This window comes from Chinchilla lanigera, unplaced genomic scaffold, assembly GCF_000276665.1.
Source record: "Chinchilla lanigera isolate Chin_1 unplaced genomic scaffold, ChiLan1.0 scaffold00028, whole genome shotgun sequence".
Classification (NCBI taxonomy): domain Eukaryota; kingdom Metazoa; phylum Chordata; class Mammalia; order Rodentia; family Chinchillidae; genus Chinchilla; species Chinchilla lanigera.
Window position 1 is genome coordinate 22,681,280 of NW_004955429.1, and position 24,719 is coordinate 22,705,998.

The 24,719-nt window shown below is 37.0% G+C and overlaps 1 protein-coding gene across 8 annotated transcripts in view; it reads right to left on the bottom strand.

Annotated features, from left to right (window-relative positions):
- The window catches only part of Znf438 (zinc finger protein 438), a 195,023-nt gene that overhangs the window by 114,066 nt on the left and 56,238 nt on the right, over positions 1-24,719 (bottom strand). For 2 of the 8 annotated variants that reach the window (XM_013515471.1, XM_013515470.1), the window contains exon 1: positions 18,963-19,140. The exons of 4 other annotated variants lie outside the window; for them this stretch is intronic. In XM_013515471.1, coding sequence (XP_013370925.1) covers positions 18,963-19,024 — 62 coding nt within the window. In that variant the 5' untranslated portion in view covers positions 19,025-19,140. Of the gene's footprint in view, positions 1-18,962; positions 19,145-22,549; positions 22,665-24,719 lie in introns of those variants that run through there. 2 more of the 8 variants (XM_005387206.2, XM_013515466.1) reach the window with 2 other exon arrangements.

Sequence of the window (24,719 nt, forward strand, 5' to 3'; positions counted from 1 at the left end):
GACCAGTGATGTTGAGCATTTTTTCATATATTTATTTGCTGTTTCTACTTCTTTATCTGAGAAGTGTATTCACCTAAGATGCCTATTTTTGCACTGGATCTTTAAATTTGGGGGGGTCTGATTTTTGGTTTTTTTTTGTTTGTTTTTCTTCCAGTACCAGGAATTGAACTCATGACCTTGCATTTGCCAGGCAGGCACTTTGCTGCCGAGCTAAATCCCCAGCCCTTGATTTTTTTGAGTTCTTTGTATGTTCTTGATTATAATCCTTTGTCTGAGGAACAGCTGGCAAACATTTTTCCTACCTGTGGGTTGTCTCTTTACTCTATTGATAGTTTCTCTTGCTGCGCAAAGGCTTTTCAATAAGATGAGATCCCAGTTGTTGATTCTTTGTGATAAGTTTCTGTGCAGTCAGGGTTTTATCCATAGTCTTTACCTACATCAACATCAACAGTTTTACCTATTCTATCTTCCAGTAGATTTAATGTATCTATTTTAATATTTAGCTCTTTGATCCATTTTGACTTTAGTTTAGTACATGGTGAGAGATGTGGGTCCAAACTTAATTTTCGGTATGTGCAAAAACAGTTTTTCCAGCACCATCTATTGAAGAGGCTATCTTTCTTCCAGTGAATGTGTTTAGCAACTTTGTCAAAGATAAGATGATTAAGTATGTCTGGAGTTGTTTCTGCATCTTCTAATCTGTTGCATTGATCCTCAGGCCTGTTTTGTTGTTGTTGTTGTTGCTGTTGTTGTTGTTTGCCAGTACCATGCCGACTTAATCACAGTAGCTTTATAGTATAATTTTAAATCAGGGATTATGATACCCCCTGCCTTGCCTTTGTTTTCCAGAATTGCCTTTGCTATTCTTGGTCTCTTCTGGTTCCAAATGAATTTTAGGACTGTTTTCTCTAATTCAGTTAGAAATGCTTTTGGAATTTTGATTGTAATTGCATTAAATCTGTATAACAGTTTTGGAAGTATGGCCATTTTCACTATATTGGTTCTTACTACCCAAGAGCATGGGCTATCTTTCCATTTTCTGACATCCTTTTTCCACCTCCTTTGTTAGAGTACTGTAGTAGTCAATGTAGAGATCTTTTACTTCATTCATTACATTGACTCCTATGTATTCCATTTTTCTGGATGTTATTGTGAAAGGTGTTGTTTCCCCAAATTCTCTTTTACTGAGTTTGTTATTTGTGCACAGGGATGCTATTCATTTTTTAGTGGTGACTTTGTATCCAGCTACACTACTAAATTTGCTTATTAAATCAAGAAGTCTTTTGGTGTTTTGGGGGTCTTCTATGTAAAGTATCATGTCATCCACAAATAATGATAATTTAACTTCTTCCTTTCCTATCTTTATTCCTTTTATTTCTTCTTCTAGTGTAATTGGTCTGGCTAAAGTTTCCAGAACTTGTTGATTAAGAGTGGTGACAGTGGATATCCTTGTCTTGTTCCAGATTTTACAGTGAAAGCTTTCAGTTTTTTTTTTTCACTTAGTAGGATGTTGGTTGTTGGTTTGTCATACGTGGCTTATCAGATTATGATAAAGACTATCCATTCCAATTTTCTGTCATATTTTTATCACGAATGGGTGTTGGACACTGTCAAAAGCTCTTTTTTGCATCTTCTGAAATGAGCGTATAGTTTTTGTCTTTGACTGTTAATATGGTGTATTACATTTACCGATTTATGTGTGTTGAATCATTCCTGCATCCCCAGGATGAATCCCATTTGGTCATGATATATAATCTTCTGGATGATTTGGTGCATTCTGCTTGCCAGTATCTTACTGAAGATTTTTGGACCTATTCTCATTAGGGAGATTGGCCTGTAATTCTCTTTCTTAGTTGGGTCCTTTTCTGGTTTTGCTATCAGGGCAATGCTTGCTTCCAGGAATGAATTTGGGAGTACTGCCTTCAATTTCATTAAATATCCTTTTGATTTCATTAAAAAGTTTGAGAAGTAGTGGTATTAGGTCTTCAATAAATTTCTTGTAGAATTCAGCAGTGAATCTGTCAAGGCCTGGGCTTTTCTTGGTGGTAATTTTTTAATTATATCTTTGATTTTATTGATTGATATTGGTTTATTTAGGATTTTTATATGTTCTTAATTCAGCTTTGGTAACTCCTATGTATCTAGGAACAGGTCCATTTCTTCTGTATTTTCCATACCTTTGGTATTTCAATATCGCTTTCGTTCATTTTCTCATCTTGAGACTAAAATTACATGTAAAATGACTCAGTTCTATTACATTTTTATGCTGTTTTGTTCTATCATGTGTGCTTAAGCTTATACATTTTTCTAATGAACTGTCCTTGAGATCACTAGTTATATTTACATTTTTACTATATCCACTTTGTTATTAAATCTGTTTCAAATACTGTATTTTTCAGCTCTAGAATATCCATTTCATAATTTTTACACATCTCATCTTCTTGTTCTAATTCTTCACCTTTTTATCCATTTTGTTAACCTTTTCCTTTATTTTCTTTCACATATTTGTAACAAACACAAAATCTCTGGTAACTACATCTATCTCATTGATGAATCTCCTTCTATTGTCTCTGGTTACATTTTCCCTGACTTTTCACAGGTTGTGTAATTTTTAGTGCATTCTTGTCTTAATTAATCAACTGCATATCACTGCCATCTAAAGACTACTGTGATTTTCTGCACAAAGCAATTTTGGTCAATAACTAACTACATGTATGATGATGGTTCCATAAGATTACAATGGACCTGAAATTTTCCTATTGCTTGGTGATATCACAGCTGTCATAATGTTTTACCTTTTTGTAGCAATGCTGGTATAAACAAACATACAGCATTGTCAGTCATATTAAAGTATAAGATATACAGTTACATAAGTACATAAAACTTGATAATGATAATAAATGACTGTTTACTGGTCTATGTACTGTATCACAACTTTCAGTGCTCTTTTAGAGCATACTGATTCTTCTCAGGAAAAAATGTTAACTGAACATAGCCTCAGACAGATACTTCAGGAGGACCTGCAGAAGAAGTTATAGTTATCACAGGAGATGCTAGCACCCTGTGACTGAAGAGACTCTCTATGGTAAAGATTTGCTAACGTCTTTCAGTGGAACAAAATACAGAATTAGAAAACAGTGCTATTGATGTTCCTGAGCCTGTGGGCCTAGGCTAATGTATTTGTGTTTAGAGTAACTAACTTAAAATTTTTATTTAGATTGACGTGTATTTACTGTACGCATTAATGACACTCAGTGCGATGTTTCAGTACATTCACACAGCACGCACTCAGCAAACCCGGGCTCCCTCTAACTACTACCTTCCCACTCCTTCCTCAACTTCTTGTAATCAATACCTTATATTCAAGTTTTTTAAAGGTAATTTCCACATAGGAGAAAGAATATGCAGCATTTGTCTTTCTGTATCTACTTTATTTCATTTAACAAAATGTCCTCCAGTTCCGCCCATTTTGTTGCAAATGACCAGATTTCATTCTTCTTTATGGCTGAATAGTACTCCATTGTACACCAGATTTTTAAACCCATTCATCTGCTAATAAGACATCATGGTTGATTCCCTATCTTAGCTAAGGTAATAAATAAGGCTGTGTGCCAGGCAGGCGTGGTGGTGCATGCCTGTAATCCCAGCACTCAGGAGGCTGAGGCAGGGTGATTGTTGTGAGTTTGAGGCCAGCCTGGGCTACAAAGTGAGCTCAAGGCCAGCCTGACCTGCATAGCAAGATCCTGTCTCAAAAAGATAGACAGACAGATAGACAGACAGACAGATAGATAGACAGATAGATAGATGAATGCTGTGTAGGTACCTCTTTGGTATGCTGATTTGTTTTCTTTTGGATATACCCCTAAACCCAGGAGTGAGATTCCCACATCCTATGGTAGTTCTACATTTAGTTTTTAAGGAGCCTCCATACTGTTCTCCATAGAAGCTACAGTAATTTATGTTCCTACTACTGTATGTCCTCCTTTTTCTCACAGCCTTCCTAGCACTTTTCTATAACTGCTATTTTAATCGGAGTGAGATATCTCATTTTAGCTTTGATTTGTGTTTCCCTGATGGCTAATGAGGCAGAGCATTTCATACATTTGTTGGCCACCTGCATTTCTTCTTTTGAGGAACATCTACTCAGGTCATTTGTCCATTTTTAAATTGTATTACTTGTTTATACTGTTCTTTGAGTTCCTTTTGTATTTTGGATCTCTGTCAGACAAACAGTTGCAAGTAATTTCTTCCACTTTGTAGGCTGTCTCTTTACTCTGCTGTTTCCTTTGCTGTGCAGATTTTAGTCTGATGCAATCTCATTTTTCTACTTTTGCTTTTATTTTCTGTGCTTTTGGCGACATATCCAAAAAGAATCATTGCCTATATCAATGTGCTGAAGTGTTTCTCCTGTTTTCTTCTAGTAGTTTCAGGTTACACATTTAGGTCTTTGATCCATTTTGAGTTTATTTTTGCACAGGGGAGTGACAGGTCAAGTTTCAATCTTCTGCATGTGAATATTCAATTTTCTCAGTACCATTTACTAAAAAGGCTGTCTACTCCTTTCTCCAATTTTTTTTGGGAGGACTTTGCCAAGAATCAGTTGGCTATAAGTGTATAGGTTTATTTCTGGGATCTCTATTCTATTCTATTGGTCCATGTGCCTCTTATTCTGTACATAATAAAAATGGAACTGAGATCTATATTATTTTCTTCCAGTGAGGTCTCACTCTTTTCTCTATTAGGATAAGGAGCTGATGACCTCAATCTAATCAACCTACCTCTAAGATAAAATAGCTCAAAGATAAGATCTGTCATGTGTTGTTGCCGCCCTGTGCCCCTACCCCATGGAGACTGACTCCTCAGCACTATAAGACTGCAGGAGATTTCACTGTGTATTTGTAAATCAACTTCCCAGACTCCCAAACTGCCCCAAGGCTCACCAAACATCCTTCTGGGAAAACTAGCTATGTTTTGGGTGACTGCTGTGTGATCATCAAAACTCCGATAGTTTTTCTTTCCTTTAGTGGAGTCTCACTTTCATTCAAAGTTTCATCTTCAAATGGGATTCACACTGAACAAATTTCTCAGGAAAGACACTTGCTAGTAATTCTATCTCATATCGACTCTAAGAAATTTCAATTTGTGTATGTCTCTTTATAGCCTTCTCCTTTAAAAATATTAACTGTGGTGGGTTTTAAGATTGACACAAATATTTTGGTACTTTTCCTACAGAGAGGTAGACATGTATTTCCACCTTCCCACCCCCACACCCTTCTTTGAATCTGGATGATTTCTGTGTCTCTGCTCTAACAGGATGGCAGATTTGACATGATTCCAGTTCCTGAAACTACACCTTAAGACACTGACAACTTTAACCCTATACTAGAATACAATGAAAATGCTGAACTTCCATTGAGGGGGGTGAAATAATGTCATCTAGTTTGTTTGCTTTTTAAAGCTCTGAGCTTCATCAACTTTCTCTAGTGTATATTTTGTAATTTTCTACTTTATTGATTCCTACTTACTTTGGGTTTGTTTTGCTTTTATTTCTTCCAGCTTAAGATGAAAACTTAAATCATTTATTTCAGACCTTTATTTTTTTCTGTTAGTTTTTGTTTTGTTGTGTTTTGGTGGTACTCAGAATTAAACCCAGGGAGTGCTGAGCTACACTGTCGATCTATAAGTTTGTCCATCCATCCATACATCCATCCACCTACCCACCCCATTCATTTATTTTTGAGACAGGGTCTTACTAAGTTGCCCAGGTTGGCCTCAAATGTGTGATTCTCTGGCCGCAGCCTCCTGATAAAGGTGTATCCAGCTCTAATGATAGTATTTTTTAACCTTCTTATTAGTACGCTAGCGATACACAATAATTACAGTTGTCTTAGAGAACTGGTACATTTAAAGCTCTGCATTTTCCTCTAAGCAATACTTTAGCCGTACTCCATAAATATTCACAATGATATTTACATTTTTATTCAGTTAAAAAACATTTTCTAATTTTCCTTGCAATTTCCATCTTATCTATAGCTTATTTAAAAGTCGTTTAACTTCCAAACATTTGTGGGAAGGGTTCTACACGTTCCATTGTTAATGATCACTGATTGAATTTAATTATGGTGAGAAAAAACATTCTGTATGATTTTAACCTTTCAAATCTATTGAACTTGTCTTATGATCTAATATGCAACTTATGTTGATTAATACCCCATGTGTACTTGAAAAGTGTAAGTATTTTGCTGTTTGGAGTACAGTGTTTGTAAATGTCAACTGAGTCCAACTGGTTAACAGTGTTGTTCCGGATCTTTACTCTCTTATGATATTCTGCCTATTCTATCAATTGCTGAGACAGAAGTGTTAAAATATATTACTATAAGGGTAGATTCATCAATTTCTCCTTCTGTCTGTTCTGTCAGTTTTTGCTTCAAGTATGTTAAAGCTCTATTAAGGGTTCATAAACACTTAGAATTATGTTTTTTAATTAATTCATCGTTATGAAACATTTCCACTATTGCTAGTAGTATTTCCTGTTCTGAAACCCATTTTGTTATGTTAACATAGCTTACTCTACTTGTTTAAAAGTGTTTGCATGATGCACCTTTTCTTCAATTCTTTTACTTTTAACCTATGTGTTTGTATTTGAAGAGGACTCCACATAGACAATATGTATAATACTTTCCTCTTGCATAGTACTTTCACTCCATGGTTTCATTTACTCCACGTAGACAGTATGTATAGTACTTTCCTCTTGTATAGTACTTTCACTCCAAGGTTTCATTTACTTTCACTCCACGGTTTCATTACCCATGAACTGTGATCTGAAAATACTAAATGGAAAATTCCAGAAATACTTTGCGTATTAAATTGTGTACTATTCTGAGTAACAGGATGAAATCTCACACAATCTAGCTCCATCTCAACCAGGACACAAATCAACACTTTGTACAGCATTTCCATGCTGCAGGTGTCACCTACCCACTAGTCCCTTCATTATCAGAACAACTGTCATGGTATCACAGTACTTGCTTTTATTTTACTTAAGAATGGCCTCAAATTACATGAGCAATGCTGTTAACACTCTTACAGTATATTTTTATACTTGTTTTATTATTGTTAACCTCTTACTGTAAATGACTTATAAATCAAACTTTATCATAAGTATGTATGTCTAGGAAAAGATACCATAAATAGAATATGGTACTATCTGCTGTTTCAGGTATCCATGGTTAGTGGGGTGTCTTACAACGTGTCCCATGTAGATATAAAGGGACTATTGCAGTTAGGTCTTGCTAACATACACCACCTTATGATTTCTGCCTTTAGACTAACAGATCATGTAAACTTAATGTAATTACTTATATGGCTGGATATCAATTCACCATCTTTCCATTTTTTTAAATTTTAAATATAAAACAACCAAAGCATCTTAACAAACACACATGCTATCCTAATCTATTCTCTTTTCCCTTTTTTCCTGTCATATTTGGGATATATATTTTTTAACATTTCATTTTGTTTCCTCTATCGGTTTACTAAATATACTTGTATCATTGTGGTTTTAGTGTTTGCTTTAGTGTTAGAAACATGAACCTTTAATTATTATAACCTCAAATAATAATATACCATACATATAACATAAGGACTTTGTAACAGAGTGTATTTTCTTCTTCCTGTCTTTGGTGCTACTGTCATTTACTAATTACCATAGAGTTGCTATACTGGGATAGCTTTATGCAGATACTAGCTTTTGAGTGATCCTTATACAGGTGCCAGGAATGTGCTTACGGCTGTCTTAGATCCTCTAAACCTCATGTGGCCCATCATCCAGCTGAATGCCAAGAAGTTACCTCACCTGATGCTACAGTGAAGAACAACCACCAGCTGATTCTTCCCTTTTCCTGGCCCACAAATTGTGAAATACAATGAAACTGCTATTGCTTTCAGAACATACTTTTAGGTAAATTATCACATAGAACTGGGTACATGAAAATGAAATTCTGTAACAGATTTTAAAATGTGTAGCACTGGGTCTGGGATATGGAAAGGAAGGCCCTCAGGAGGACGTGGTAAAGGCTTGAACAACATTAGTGAAAGCATCAGTGCAGGATGGAGAAATGACAACCTCCCTTATGCAGTAGTGGGAAGTTTATGACACTGCTCCTTGCATAAGATAAAAAACAGAAAATACACCAAATAAAGAGCAGATTTTGCTAAGAAGACTTCTAGGCAGAAGGCTGAAGGCCCTGGTCTCTTTTAGCCAGGTGTAAGTTATGTGCATGTGCAGAGAAAGATTAACTAAAGAACGGTTTCACTTTGAAGTAGAATTCAGAGAAAATAGAAAGGATCTATGACGTCTTTTCAAAAATAAAATGCTCTTACTAAAAATAAAAGTTTCTTATCCTGACTCCCTCCAGTTAGAAAACTAAGGACTATTCTCAGAGCTACATGGCTATTATTAAGACCAGGAGTCTACCAGAAAAGCATGATTTCAGCATAAAAATCTCTAGAATATACCTGTAAAACTAAGAGTTGAAGACTGCAAAATGAGTGAAAATTGTATCTAGTTTGCAATGGCCTTCAAAAAATTTTGATAATGACAGTTTGGGCCCCTTTAAAAGTCACTTAAAAACTTCTAAAAGTCTTAATGGGTATTGTTTTATAATACCTCACTCTGTGTGCATTACCAAAAAATGTATCTCAAAAATAAATGTGCTTGGGCCTCTGTTAAATGGGAAAGTTATTATTTGATATACAGAAAGCCCAAAACGTTTTCAAGGCATTATGTCAGCTTAGATGAAATGTGAAAAAAATACTATAAAATGAAAATGGTCTTTTCAATGCTCAAAAACCCACAGGCAAAAAGCAGGCTGGAAAGGTTACCTAGTTGCAAATCTGACCATTTTTAAGGAAAAATAAAGATAACTCAGTATTTGAGAAGTGAGGACCACAGCCACGGAGAATCATTCATTCTCAGGAAGGAAGAATACACTAAAATAAAGGAATTAACAACGCTGTGCTTTAAAAATTACTATGGACAAGGGAAAACCACATAACTCGTTTCCCCCATTTTTGAGTAAGTGTTTAGGGCAGTTATTCTGTGCTAGCCTCTCCACTCTATGTTGGACAGACACATTGTCTCTTTAGGAGAAATACATCTGAAGAGTTCCTAGTAAATCTGGACCTGTTTAAAATAACAAGATCATGAACTTTAAGCCTGAAGCTAAAGCCGTAAGAAGAAAATATGGGATTCATGGAAGTGGGTCAGTACACTATGAATGTTAGGGGAATTTAAATCACTTGTTAGCAGGAAGTACACTGTGGTACATTAAACATGGCTATACATCCTAGGACACTTCTCCCCGGAGGGGTCACACCTGTCTCCTCTCGCTGAAACTGAGAGGGCTCTGGGACTGCTTTGATGAATAAAATACAGTGGAGTCCTGAGGTACCAGTTTTCAGTTTTAGGTCTTAGGAAACTGGCAACTTCCATTCCTGTCTCCTAGAAATTATCTATGAGAGCTCAAAGCTAAAAATTAGAAATCTGAAATTATCATGCTAGATAGGCCACCTGAACCCTGTTTTCGATCTCTGCCTATCCATCTGAGGTACACCGTCCAGTGATCTCAGTCAATACAATAGGAAACAGAAGAACCACCCAGCTGAACTTAAACAGCTATTTAAATATTGGGATAATATATTACATAGTAACAACATTGCAACAGTGGACTTTTCTAATTTATCTGTTTGGGTTTTATGAGGAATTGCAGGGGCCACAATGTCATTGCCACTAATTTCTAAACCTAACTGGAAAAGCCTAACCTGGTTATGCAGCAGGTTAGCAAATCTGCAAAATTCATTATATGGTAAAATTATTTCTTTGAGACAAAAAAAGGCCAATTTTCTCCGAAACATTATGAAATAAATAATTTCACAAACATAGTAAACTTCAATGAAATGGTAATTACAACCATTTTTCTTTCTCAATAAGTCACTGTACTTACATAATCAAGCCAAACGATTCATGTTCAGGCTGTCCTTTACTTGAACAATGAAAAAAGTTTGTACGGAGTAAATATGTGTAACTAAAAAATCAAACGTAAATGAATGTATATGTGTGTGTATGCACAAATACCATTTTCTTTTAAATGAAAGGGCACCCAGTGCCAGCATTTAACAGCTAAAAGCTGGAAACCATTTAAATATACTTTACTAGGTAAGAACTAGAGAAAACAGACTTTGATTTTTACTCTACACATTCTCTACTTGACATAGGAACTGAGATTTTAGAAATATTTCATAACAAGCATACATCACTTGTGAAAATTTATAAACAAGAAAAACCACGCTATTCCCACTGAGTGTTTCCTTACCTGTTCACTGAACAGAGGCCAAAATTATTTCCCACAGAGGGTCTAACCCAATCAATATAGATTTGCATTCAGTGATGGTATATTCTATGCTAATGCTTCTCCTCCTTAAGCTTCCCAACTTTCCTGAGGAGATGCTGGCTCACCCCACAGCCATCCCATTAAAAATGACTCCGTAACTAACTTGTAGCTGAGAATAACTACACTCCAGGTGTTTGCCATGATAAAAATGCTAAATTTAAGTAATACTCAGTTTTTACCAAAGGTGGATTGGCTGATAACTACTTAGTCCACCATTCCCTATTCTAAAAAATCTCTTTGGATGATGTCATAACTGCCAAAGAGCAATGTTATGGCTTGTATCTAGATGTCCCCCAAAGCCTCATGCACTCATAAGTGGGGTTTTTTGGAGGTGCTGGATCTAGGGCGTGTGAATATGGATTAAGGGCAGGTGATAATTAAATTAGTCCACTGATTTGTTTAGCACAGTTCTTAAGTGTGGATAACGGGAAGCCCCACCCAAGGTGTGAGTGCACCACCCAATAGTTTGTAACCTGGACAGGATGAAAGGGAAAGGGAGGCACGTTGCTGCTGCTGCTGCTGCTGCTGCTGCTGCTGCTGCTGCTGCTGCTGCTTTGCAGCCTCCTTCCTGTCCTGCCATGGCCTGTTTCTCCTCTGCTATTCCATCCTCACATAATTCCCTCCCTTGGAGCCAGCTGACAATGGAATGAAACCTCTACAAACTGAGCTGAAATAAACCTTTTCTCCTTTAACTTGTGGGTGTTAAGTATTTTGCCCCAGCAATGAAAAAGTCACTAAGACAAGCAGCATTCTGGGCTTTGTCTTTTTACTGCTTCCCTCCTTATTCACCCAGCAGGACACATTTTTAAAAGTCTTTGATGCCAAGCCAACAGACTACATTGAAGGGAAGCTTAAGAAACAAGTCTGCAGAGGACAGTCCTTAGTTATTTACTGTAAGAGTGCCATTAAGGACAAAGTTGATTATACTGCACTATGACTAAAAAGATGCATTTTTATTTGAATTATAGCTATTCTCCTAAAATGCTGATAAATTTTGATCTTGAAACACTAGAAAATATATCTCTTCTTGTGAGCAGTTTCCTCAGAGAGCTCAAAGCAAAACTGGTGATCTAGCTCAAGTAAAATATAGGAGCTTTTATAAATTGCATTGCACATCCTACCCCTACTTGATCTGTCCAATTTTTAATCATATCTTTTTTACAGTATTGAGTTAAAAAGCCCCAACATAAAATTCACCATTGAATGTGGACAGCTAAAGATGTTTTAGCCAATCTATTGAGGTGTATAATCATCACTACAACCAAGGTTTAGAACATTTCCAACTCTCCCCGCAAACCCACTCCTATTCTTGGATCCCCTCCATACTGCTTTTGGTTTCCTTCAGTTTTCCTTTTCTAGACATCTCATACAAGTGGAATCATATTAAAATTTAGTCTTTTGAGTCTGGATTCTCTTACTTAGCTCATTATCTTTGAGATTCACCCATGCTGGCACATGCATCAGTATTATCTCCTTTTTCCTTGCTGAATAGTGTTCCAAAACATGGACATAACACATTGCTTACCCATTTACCCACTGATGGATATTTGGGCTGTTTCTTATTTTTGTCCATTATGAATAATACTGTAGTGAGTATTACATACAAGCCTTTGTGTCAACATATCTTTCCATTCTCATGGGCAGATTTTAAGAAGTGTAATTATTGGGCTTTATGGTGTGATAATTAATTTCATATATCAACTTAGCTGGGCCAGCGTGCCCAATATTTGGATGTTTCTGAAGGAGTATTTCTGGATGAAATCAGTACTAAAATTTGCGAATTCACGAATGCAGAGTTGTCATCTATTGTGTGGTAGAATCCATCCAATCAGAAGAAGGCCTGAATAAAGCGAAAGCCTGACTTTTTGTGTAAAAGGACATTCCCAGGCACACTGCTTCCCAGGCACACTGCCTTCAGACCTTGTCTGCAACATCAGCTCTCCCTGCTTTTCCTTTGGACTCATACGGCAATTGTCCTGAGTCTCTAGACAGCTAACTGCCCCCATCAGATCCACAAACTCTCTACAACTGTGTGAGTCTTTTCCTTTAAATAAACTCTTTTCTGTATCTATGCACATCCTACGAATTCTGCTTCTCTGTACATGTCTGGCAAATCGGTTTAAATTCTAAAGTAACAGCCAAACTATTTTCCAAAGTGATTGTTACCATTTACATTCCAACCATTAATGTATGAGAGCTCCTGTTTCTCCCACCCTACACACTCTATTCTGTATGCTTTCTTGTTTACAATTATCCTGATGGATGTAAGTAGATCTCCTGTCTTCAAGGTGCATTTTTCTAATGACTAATACTGACCACATTTTCCTGTGCTTACTAGTTATACTTAAGTTCTTTTGATGAAACATCTATTCAGTTCTTTTGCTCACATTTCAATGGGGTTATTTTCTTGAAACTGAGTTGTAGAGATTTTTTATATGCTCTGGATACAAATCTTTCATCCTTTATGACTTACAAATATTTTCCATGTTTGTCTATATTTTCTATAGACTATCTTTTTAGGTTCTCAGTGATGTCTTTGAAAGATTAAAGTTTCAATTTGAATTAAATCAAAGTTATCATTTTTTCTCTTACAGATTATGTTTTAAGTGTTATGTCTAACAACTCTCTACCTAACCGAAAGTCATGACATCTCTCCATGCTTTCTTTTAGAAGCTTTATAGTTTTAACCCTCTTTTTTTAGGTCCATAACTTATTTTGAGTCAATATTTATGTGTGCACAGGTTTTGTAAGGAACTTTTCTGTATATGGGTATTCAATTATTTTGGCACTGTTTGTTGAAAGGGTTCCTTCTGAATTTAATTATCTTAGCAGCCCTTTCAAAAATCAGTGGAGCTGGCCCGGTGGAACAGACCTCTAACTCCAGCTACTCGGGAGACTGCGGCAGCAGGGTCACAAGTTTGATCCCAGCCTGGGCAGTTTTGCAACTTAGCAAGACTCTGTCTCAAAAATTAAAAAGGAGTAGGGATGAAGCTCAGTGTAAAGGCTCTCCGTTCACACCCCAATACTGGGAGGAAAAACTGGAGTGGATAGGTAGCACAGTGGTACAGCACTTGTCTATTATGCACAAGACCATGGATTCAATTCCCAGGGCACGCACACACACTCATACACACACACACACACAAATTCAGTGGACCAAAAATGTAAATGTGTATTTCGGTCGCACTCCGCTGATCCCTGGGCTTCCTATGCCAGTGCCGTTTGTCTTGTTACTCTTACTTTGGAGTGAGCTTTAGAGCTGGGAAGTGTAAGGCCTGCAGTCTTGCTCTTTTATCCATTTGCTTTAAATTTCAATTGATCCCACTGCATTACATGTGCCTATATCACTTTAAATATTTTCTTAGACAAGACATATACATATTAAAATTGTATTGTTGAAAGAGATTGTTGAAAGAGCATAGTCCTTTTAAGATTTGAAAGTGATAACCATTAATGTAATTAATGTATTCCTCTAGGAATGAATGTGAACTCGTCTCCCTACCACTCATGTCCACATCAACAAACACTGACTGTGTTGCTCATTAGATATGAGGAACTTTGCAGTGTTAGGTGCCAAAAATATAAAGAAAAATAAGGCAGGTCTCACTTAGCACATAAGTAAGGAAAGAGCATAAACAGCAACGGCAGATATATGCACAAGATACAAAGGTAGCAAAAGCAAGGGATATTAATTTTATCAAACTATATTTCTCTTCATGTTATAACCTTGTTTCTGAGAACAAAAGTTTTATAATTTGGGGTATTTTTTTAATAAACTGCAAATTTTGGTATTTTATAAACAGTGAATTCAAAACACCAGAGAAGCTGGCACTTACAAATATTTGGAATAAGCAATCCTTCTATAGAGATTCTCTCAAATCATTTAATGTCCATTTACTTTTTTTCTTAATTTTACAAAAGAAATTTAAGTGAATGAGAAAAACAAAAAAAAATGAATATTTATAGTAAAAGGAGAGTCATTTCACCTCCTTTTACCTTCTCTTCCTCCCAGAGGTAACCTCTATTATGGTTGATTAACTCTGCATTGTTTGGAGCAACATATGCAACAGACTTAAATAATGTATTTAGCCATGTAAGCACACACACACGTATGTATGTATGTACGTGTATGTGAAACAAAAGCTTCACAGTGATCATCTCTGAAATTTGTTCCACTGGAGAGTTCAGTAAATTATGTTAAAAAGAAAAGTAGAAAGGGAAAAAGTTATAAGGCAGGCAGAGTAGCTGTCTCTGAGTCCAAATAAATTTGAGAAATTCTAGATTAAATAAAATATCGATACATAGTGATTGCTCTGATCTTTTTTAAAATCTACTGACTACCAAATCATCTAATTGTGGACTACCTATTAGTATCTTCAAAGATTGTAGGTCTTTACAAAAATATAGTGTGAGAAGCAAGCTGGTTATAGTTTCTCCTTCATTGTCACAATGGCAGCCATTCATGCAAGCAAATAAACACATATACTCAAAATAATACACAGAGACACATAAATTTGCACTGGCCAAAAGATTAAAATAATAAAGTGAGCACACTGTCTTAAGATTCTCTATTATGCTGGAAAAGCTGTACTGCTTTATTGTTTTTCCCTTGGCTGTACAATAAAAGAACAAAACTATAAAATGTGACTCTAAAATGTTCTGTTGTGCTTATGTTTTTAAAATAAATCAAAGGATCTCACTATAAATTGTTTTAAAAATTTACAAAACCAAAAGCTAGGATTAAAATAATTTCTGATACTAACACAGTAAGTACATTATTATAAAAAGAACCTTTACAAAGTTAATAAAACATTGCTGTGAAATTATGTTTCTCCACAGTGACTACAGCTGTCTATATATGTACAAAAATGACTAACTTGGAAATATCTTCTTTCATGTTAGAACTAAATCAAGATATAACTCAGAAGTGAGCAATGTTATATTTACCATTGAGATCTGATGGGGCTTTTTGTAGTCATGAACGACTTTCCAATACACTTTCTTATTTTTGTCTTTTTTGCTAAAATTTTAATTGGGGGTATTTCCTACTGTGGTGATCCTTATGTAGCTAACAGAGGTGCTAAAGTCATAGGTGGAAGCTTTCTAAAAATTCTTCAGAAGAATGTAAGAAACAAATAGGTCACCAATGGAGAAAAGTCTCCACCATACACTGAAGCTTTTGTTGTTGTTTTTGCATTGCTGTTGGAAACAGAAGTATGCTGACTGCTCTCATCTATAAATGTCAGGTTTATATCCAACTGCCATTTGTTTCTTTCCTATTTAAGCTTCTTTTACAGCTCAAGCCAAAATGATTTCTTCCTGCCCTAAGCTTCCTGACGCTTCTCCATGCCTCATTTAACCCCACTGTATCTAATGTACTTTATGATACCACTGGACTTGACTAGTATGCATAGTGTGTCCACTGAGAAGCCTAGGAAATTTAGATGGCAGGACACGAAGTATACATCCATGTACAACCTTGTTGTCCACAATGCCAGGCACAATGCTATTTACATTAGCATTCTATGCTGAATGACTGATATTGCTACTAAGTGTTTTTCCTAGGAATAGTTAATCCTTAATAGACACATAGAGAAGTGTGTCTATTATGAAAACAATGAATTCACTTACTACTTTCAGGAAATATTCACAAATTATCTATAACTGAAGTAACTATATGCCGTTTTGTTTTCTATGATACACTGCTGTCATGGCAAGGCTAGCAAAGCACAAGCCACCTAAACAGTTGGGTACAGAATACTGTGAAGGGATAAACTGTTTAATAACAAAGGGACTTTCAACAATTTCATTAAAGGCTAATAAAAAGAGCTAGGGTAAGAAATTTAGACACATACACAAAATCACGCACACATGGAACAATCAAGAATCCACAAAAGTAATCTGGCAGTGTCATTCATTAACTCAACCAACCATTACTGAAAGCCTACAGTACTACAGGCTCCATATTACAATGGAGAACCAAAAGTAAATGAGAAACATCAACCATTCATGTTGGCCAGCTATAAAGATTAAAACTGAATAAATTTAAAATTTCATATCCTCCTCCCCTCCATATAAGAACTGCATTCCATGTAGTTAAGGTACACTAAGAAATAATTTATCTCATGGCTCAGAGAACTGCAAATAGTTTATTTTGCCTAAGGGCCAAAATACTTATCCTAGAAACTCCTTTAAAGAGTTTCACTTCCATCCCCAACTTGCTGACTGAGGACAGAGATGAGCTACGGCAACACGAATCAGTGTACACCTAGACCTGTGTGTACACAGAGCTCACGACCTGAGACCAGTGCAGCACGGCCCAGATACTCCCCGTCAGTCCCAGCTGCTGAAATATTTCTATGCTTTACAACATAATGTTTTCTTTCAAATCTTAAGCGGAAAAGGTAAAAACAGAAACCTTTCACCAACCACAAAAATGGATATATTTTAAATTATGGAGTCAAAATGAGCTTCTATATACTTCTGGTTTTAAAACCAAAAAAGGAAGGAAGGAAGGAAGGAAGGAAGGAAGGAAGGAAGGAAGGAAGGAAGGAAGGAAGGAAAAGAAAGTAGGAAATAAGTATGATCTCCCCTAGAACTCTGAGTTGATGATGAAAGAACCAAAAATGGTGCAGCCTTAGCTATGCACCTTTATGTCTGAGGCTACTCAAAATTACTACTGATTAAGTAGGGTGAAGGTGAGATGGCAAGGTCAAAACTCACCCTTGAAGAACCCAGACCCATTTCCCAAGTGCATTTTTAAATGGAAGAATGCAATACTAAAAAATTAACAGAATTTCATTCATCCAGAAATTCACTAAAACAGGAATCAGTAAATACTATACAATTATTTTTTCAACAAATTTAGTTGCTAAATATTAATTTTAAAACTCATGTTCCTGCTTTGTTGCTGTTATGAACCACAGGGACTTCTCAGACTACCAAGTACTGAGCATTTAGCCTGTCTCGTGGAGCAGGAGTGATTTCTGCTCTCAGAAACAGGAGGCTTGTCTACAGAGTCACCTGGGACAAACTTGGCCAGTGCCAAGGAGGTCAAAGGGCCTAGGGATGTTTCACATCAAGGAGTTACAGCCCAGTCAGATCAGAGGGAATTAGCCAGGAAATTGAACAGTAACCCTTTCATGTCTTGGCGTCTCCTCCTACCTTCTGTGATAAATGGAGCCCCACTGCCTTCCAGTTATTTGAATATCCAAGCTAAGAGCAGAGAGGGACTGGGAAAAAGGAAAGAAGACCATGCACACACACACCCCAGCATAAATTCATAATGACATGATAAAATCATGCTGCTCTAGGAAACAGACTTTAGGCTTTTAAATTGCCACATATGCACTGTATCATTGCTTTACTAAGTAAAAATTCCTAAGAAACAAAGAATCAGGCAGGGGGTACAGAGATGGAATAGTTGGAAGATTTATCATAAGTAGGAAAACATGGCTTCTATAAAGCTGACCAAACGAACAGGTCTCCACCCTTACTTACGTTTAAATCTTACTCCAAGTCAGTCTGTGGGGAAAGCATTTTTTGTATAACAAATAATGTGCAATCAAATAAAAAATTCTTATTCCACCCTTTATCTAATCTATACAAAAGTTTCTTTAATATTCCAAGTCAGAAGCTTAGACAATTTAACTGATTGTAAACATTTTTTTAAAGAGTAGCTTAGCCATAGTTAAACAAAGTTAAAATATTTCTAGTTGTTAATTTGGAAAAGCAGATGTGACCAAGCCTGTCTTAGATACTTTTAGAAATCCTGGTTAGGATCTCAAGAAAACAAGACATTCTTTACCACATCTGCCTCTGAGAAAAGAAAAAGTACTGTTTCCACAAACAGGTGCATTTGAAAGATAATAAAGCACACAAGAGAGTCCTCTGATGGTGGGGGTGAGGGGGTAACAAAATACAATTGTGAAAAGAAGTGCTATATCCAATTGGATATACTTAAAATAAGGGATAGAATTTCTCTGAAGTAAGATTTAGTTTGTCTCCATTGGTAGACTTTTACAATAGAGATTTTTTATTACAAAGAGGAGGTAAAACTCATAAACAAATCAATCAATCAGTCAAAGTGAATATAGAGATGGCAAAGCAAACTGCCAATGAAAGTAAAAAGGATTAGCTTTCCAGATCCACCCAGAAGAGGGAACAATAAAACCAAAGGACATTTTTCCCTAGCAAAGGGGTCCTCTAACGCACACGCTGTACTCAATGAATAGCCTGTATTTTCATACAGTACATGTCCTATCCCTAGAAACAGCAAGTGAGATTTGAACTGTAGACTTGTTAGTTGCCTTAAACAACCGATACCCGTTTCTCTGGTACTGCCTCACAGATGTGCAGTCTCAAAACTGTAGAAAGCTAAACGCATTCATTCCTTCCAAGGATTCTGAGTTGCCACAACACTTCACATGAGGAAAATATTAGCAGAATGATAGGGAGGAAAATAAGAAACTAACTGGAATTGCACCAGACTTTCTACTGGGCTTCAGTTACCTATGAGAATGTGGGCCCCAAACAGAAGCAAATGCAAACCCAGTGGAGTTCAGGCTCCTCATCTGAAGGGAGCAGTACTCTGGAATGGGGGCTTCTCAACAATTTTCAACCGACGTGTTACTGTAATAAACAAAAACTTTATGTCCTTCTTGAACAGTCTCCTAGAATTCAAAATAAATTAAGAATTACAACCAAAATGAAACCAAAGAAAGACAATCTTTTTTTTCAGTGTTCTACTACAACAAAAATTATTAAGAAATACTTTAACAAGGGATAAATATTAGTACTTTTACATTTTGAAGACAAAAAGATTTAAAAATGCCTATAAACGCTAATGTACTGATGGCTGTGAGGTGGTAGTTACTGGAATCTTCAGCATATACTTTCTCCTCTCCTTGAGAGTTATTGGAAATAATGTCTTCATGTTTAGCATTCAGCCAGAAGAAATGCTGTCCAATACATGTTAGGTTTTCATTATTTGTTAAGTGGCTCCTCTACTGTGAAAATAACAGAACGCCCGTACAGTGACCTCCTGGAAGAAATAAAGGATAGGATCAAAAGTCCTCAGCATGGAGATATTAGTAAAAGAGGCAAATAGTAGAAAGCCTTGATAATAGCGGTGACAATGAAAATAGTAAGAATACCACTTAATATTGGAACATTTGTATAGCACTTAGTGATATATAAACACTATGTAACTTCAACCCCATGAATGTATGAAATGGATATTATTACTGTTTAATTAAAGTAGTATACAGAAGTTTCTTCAAGGTCTGCTACAAAGTAAGCAGGGCTGAAACAAACTTCTGACAGGAATCCCACTCACTAAAATTTCTTTACTTTCTCATGGAATGTTGAAAATATCCTCATCCAAACTTTAAAAACAGGGTATACACCATCACACCCTTCCCCTGTCAACCCTCGCAGTACTCCCTTTCAACCGATTCCCACAAAAGCGTTCAGACTTCCCACTCCAGCAGCCCTTATTTCCTTACACCAGCACGACTAAGAACACAGCAAAAGGCATCTTCAAAATCAAACCTCCTTCAAACTAGGTCTCATACCTCATAACTGTCCCCAAAATAAAGACATTATCAAAGACACGGGCTTTTAAAATCACTAGCTAGTGAGGAAATGTCTGGGGTTGTCTGTTCTCAAGCAGAATGAGTCAAACAGACACATACTGTCCCACTTCTTCATTCCCGGGGCGTGAGCAGGAGTCCCCCTCCCATCTCCAGCCTTCTGGCCCAGCAAGCAGACACTGACTCCAGATACCTGGAAAAGGCCAGCTGCACAAGAAAACAAAACTAACAGAACTAAAAGCCATATTCTTATCCATTTAAGGAATCATTCAAAATGTTCTAGTGTGGTATACTAATGGGACTAGTAATTTAGTGTAAACAGAAGGTATAATGATGAGATTTTTAAAAAATCAACTATTTTACTCACTTCTGAAGGTCATTATGAAGATTATGAGGCTAAATTATACAAAAAATGCTAAACATCCTGCCTAGCACATAGTAACTATTCAAAAAATGTCATCTTCTTTTAACAATATTGAGGAAGTAGTCTGGTAAATCAAACACATTCAAAGGCCATATTTAAAGTGAACAAATAATCAGTAAAGTGGTGTTTCTTAAACATCTACCCAAGACCTAAATTTCTGTCCTACGGAGATGCATATGGGTGCACATGTAACTATTTATAAGAAGATTTGGAGTAATACATGGCAAAATGACTCCTGGGAAGATGGCAGGGTAGTGGTTAATGGCAACTGTAATTCAACCTGCAATGCTTTTGCTGTTGATGATGTTTTATAAAACAAAGGAAAAAAAATTTATATATTCCTTTTCTAAATAAAATTTTTAAAAACAAAAAACTGATATAAAGTAGTCTCCTTACAAAGTTTCAATTCCATTGTTAATTTCAGCATTCCGTGAAATTTACTTCTATTTGTAGTTAATGTATCCAAATTCCTAAAACTTCACTTTCTTCATTTAGTACTGCCACTCAGGCTTTACATTACACACTGCTTTGATTAATCTAATGACATCTCTGAACTGTTATATTAAAAATACCTACTTGTGCACCTCAAAAGACCCCTCCCCACAATTTTATTAAATTTCAAAACCACTGATGTGTTTAATAAAGGTGCAAGGAGACTTTCAAAGCCCAGGAAGCCAACATAAATCAAAAAAGTTTTCTATAAAAAGATTACCTTTTCTTTTTAAATTTTGTATGTGTTTAAATCTAATAAACCAGACGGAAAGTCAAGGCCTTGATTCTTCGAAGGCATATGGGAGCCTATTTAAACTCAAGCGTCTTGAGTGTTGCTGTAATTAAAAGCGTCTCCAGCCTGCCTCTTCCCAACTACTCACGGTAGTCTGTATCATACTGGTGGACAGCCATGACTGACTTTTCCATCCTGTTCCTTTTTCACTAGATTTTCTACACTTTAGCCAACAAAGTATAGGCAACCTGCGTCACAAAAGCTCTTAATAATGCCTTAAGAGCATCAAATAGTGGGTCTCCTATGGCTCAGGCACGGAAGTAAATCACACACTCCCGAAGCTAAATCCAGCCAGGGCCCCTTCAGTACAAACCCAGCTTACAAATTCAAGGCTCCTCAAACTGGAAAAGGCACCGAGGTTCCAACAGACCAGAGCCAGAGGAAACAGTCTCTTCCCTGAACAGGACAGTGTGCTGAACAGGAAACTCCCACCTCAAAAAGCTGTGAGAAAGTCAAAGCTGAAATTTTTAGACAACTTAAAATTAAGAAAAGCCTTTTCTGTAAATGGCTGATGAACAGTAACGGATCAAAAGGCAGGTTCTTGGGCTGAGGATGTAGCTCAGTGGTAGAATGCTTGCCTACCATACACAAGGCCCTGAGTTCAATCCCCAGTACTACCAAAAAAAAAAAAAAAAGGCCGCTTCACAATTTCAAATAAAAATTTCTACATAAAATTTATGGCTAATACTGGGCAATTCCATCATCATCTTCTTCCTCATCAGCTTTACTTCTACAAAATGGAAAACATGTATCAGTCAGCTTTTCATTGCTGGGACCAAACACCCAACTTACACAACTTAAAAGAGGAAAGGTGTATTTTTGCTTATGGTTTCAGAGATTTCAGTCCACTATCAGATGGCTCCAAGCCAGAAACATGGTGGAAGGGCATGTGGACCAAAGCCGTTCACTTCACGGCAGCCAGGAAGAACAGCAGGCTGAAAAGACCAGAGAGAAAAGGGCTAGGTACCAGAATCACTCCTCCATGCCCAGAAGTGTGTCTTACTAACCTGCTAGGCCTCTCTTAATCAAGCAAGCTGACAATTACAAGGAACAGTCATGTCTGCTTAAGTTAGGGACTAACTAATAGTAAGCCACTATGCCTACAAAAACATACAGTTCTGGTCCCTCTAATGGCTGACTCTCTCACTTCTGCAGTCATTAGAAGTCTTCAGGACTCTAGGAGTCTGAAGGAATACAGGTACCTCAAGGATGCTGTTTTAAAAACACTGTCAAAGCCATCTGCTTCGTTCTATTTATTCTCTCCTGCAAGCCTCCAGATGCCTGATGCTGCAATTACCTGTTTATTCACCTCCTTTGGACAACAAGTGCCTTGAGAACAGGGGCTCTCTAAATTTCCTTGCGGTCCCATGGTGTGCTATGGTGCCTTTTGCTGAATAGATGCTGTACAAAAACTGAATGAAATATAATGAAGATTTGTCATTAGCCTGCGGCCACACCACCCTGAACCCACCCGCTCTCATCTGATTTGTCACTTACCTGCCAGCGTCACCCAGGCCACTCAGTGCTGACCTCTGCTTTTGTACCAGGGCCCCACAAATGTTTATGGCTCTTAATAGCCTGTCATAGACATTTTTCATCCAAGTTTTAATTTATTTTGAATTGCACTTACACTTATTCATGATATACTTTTATTTCTAAAACAAAACATGTTTCTGAAAATTTTATCCTAGAGGCTCATGATAGAGAGTAATAAAATTTTTCAACCATTTTCAGTCCTCAAAGTGATGACCACAGAGAAAGGAAACAACCAATGCCAGCCATACAGCTTTGCTGTGCTGCTCTTCACAGGCCTTTGACGGCTGCCTCCCCTTCCAGAATCCAGACACAAGGCTTTCCTTTAAAAAAAAGCCGCCCTCTGACTGCTGTGCTGATTTTATCCACTCAGCACTATTTCCCATTTCTTCACAATTGTAACATGTCAGTTATTTCAAAACTTTCTGCCTACCCAGCTGTGACATGCTCAACTCAACCTAAGAAATCAGCTCACAGAGCAGCAGCATCCTGCCGCTGCTCCTGGGAAACATGATGTCAGTACTAGAAGGCTTTCACCACTCAGGAGCTTATCAGTGAAAAATGTTCAGAGTGACCTGCAGTATGACGCCTGTCTGTTACCACAGATGGTCCACCTCTCACTGTCCTCAATCTAGATACACCCAGATCCCAAAGCAGGAGGTGATAACCTTCTGGGAATCTAGATAAATACCTTTCTCTGTTTTCTCCCAGAAAAAATGGTGAGTCAACATTCCTCTGAGTCACTGCAGTACAGATTAGTTCCAGGTGTTGCAATTCAGAGAGTCAACCACAACATGTGTCACCTATGTGTCACCTTACCTAATTTAGGTCAGAGCATAAACACAAGAGTCACATGTGGGCCCTTCTTCTAATCCTCCTTATTCAAACAGTAAGATAAATGATTGATTCCTCTTGACATTACAAAATGAAATTAAGGCAACTTCTTTGTTTAATGAAAGTAAAAATGCTGCCAAATGGAAACCTTTCTGTTGTCTCTGGTGCCCTGGTCAGTCATAGAATTTTAAAGCCAGAACCTTCTTTACTTAAAAAGTTGAATGGTTTGCCTTGGCCACAAAGCAAAGCGGAGAACCAAAGCCAGAGCACGTCTTCTTGCCCCACAGTGATGGCCACCTCACCAAACGGAGTCTCTGGCCAAAAGCCTCACCTTGCCCCAGCAGTCCCGGAGAGGCAGTCTCAGCTCCATCTCCCTCTCTAGGTCTTGGTAGTCTAACTACAAAACTACCTGCTAAAACTAAATGAGAAGAACAAGCCTTCCATCTCTAAAAATAACTGAGCAGTAGCACTGTTTCCTTAAAGATACGAGCCCTAGCAATTGCCACAGACTTCCTCCCCCACTGTTCCCAAGACAAGGCCGAGTGTCCTCTAAAAACTCCCGTTCACTTGAATGGTCTTCAGGCATGTTCTGAAAAATCTCATTCAAAGCCTCCTATTGAATGGAAGTGAAAGCCCACTGAAGTGAAAGGAAGTGGAGCCCACTGTAGAAGTCCCGTGACATCAGGTAGGAAGGAGTAAGGAGTAAGGGGTAGTAAGATAGGAGTATGTTTCTAACGACTTCCTCAAGTCTCACTTTGATATGTAACTAGGAAAAGCAGCAATTTTTCTAAGGTTGTGACAGTCTGAGTTATATAATATTTATGCCCATGTAAACATCAATGAGGCTGTATTATAAATTAATGAAAATTGTAACATAGTAACAGTCTAAGATAAATAATGTCAGGTCATATTAATTGTTTTCTTTTTTATTTTAAAGATAAAAGGACGAAAACATGATAACACACACACATACATTTACAAAATAACACAAAAACAATACAAGCAATACTGAATTTCAGACAAGGTGATAGGAAATTAACAATGGTGGTTGTATTACATATTGATATCTTCAAATTGGTTACTCAAGTAAACAAATACAG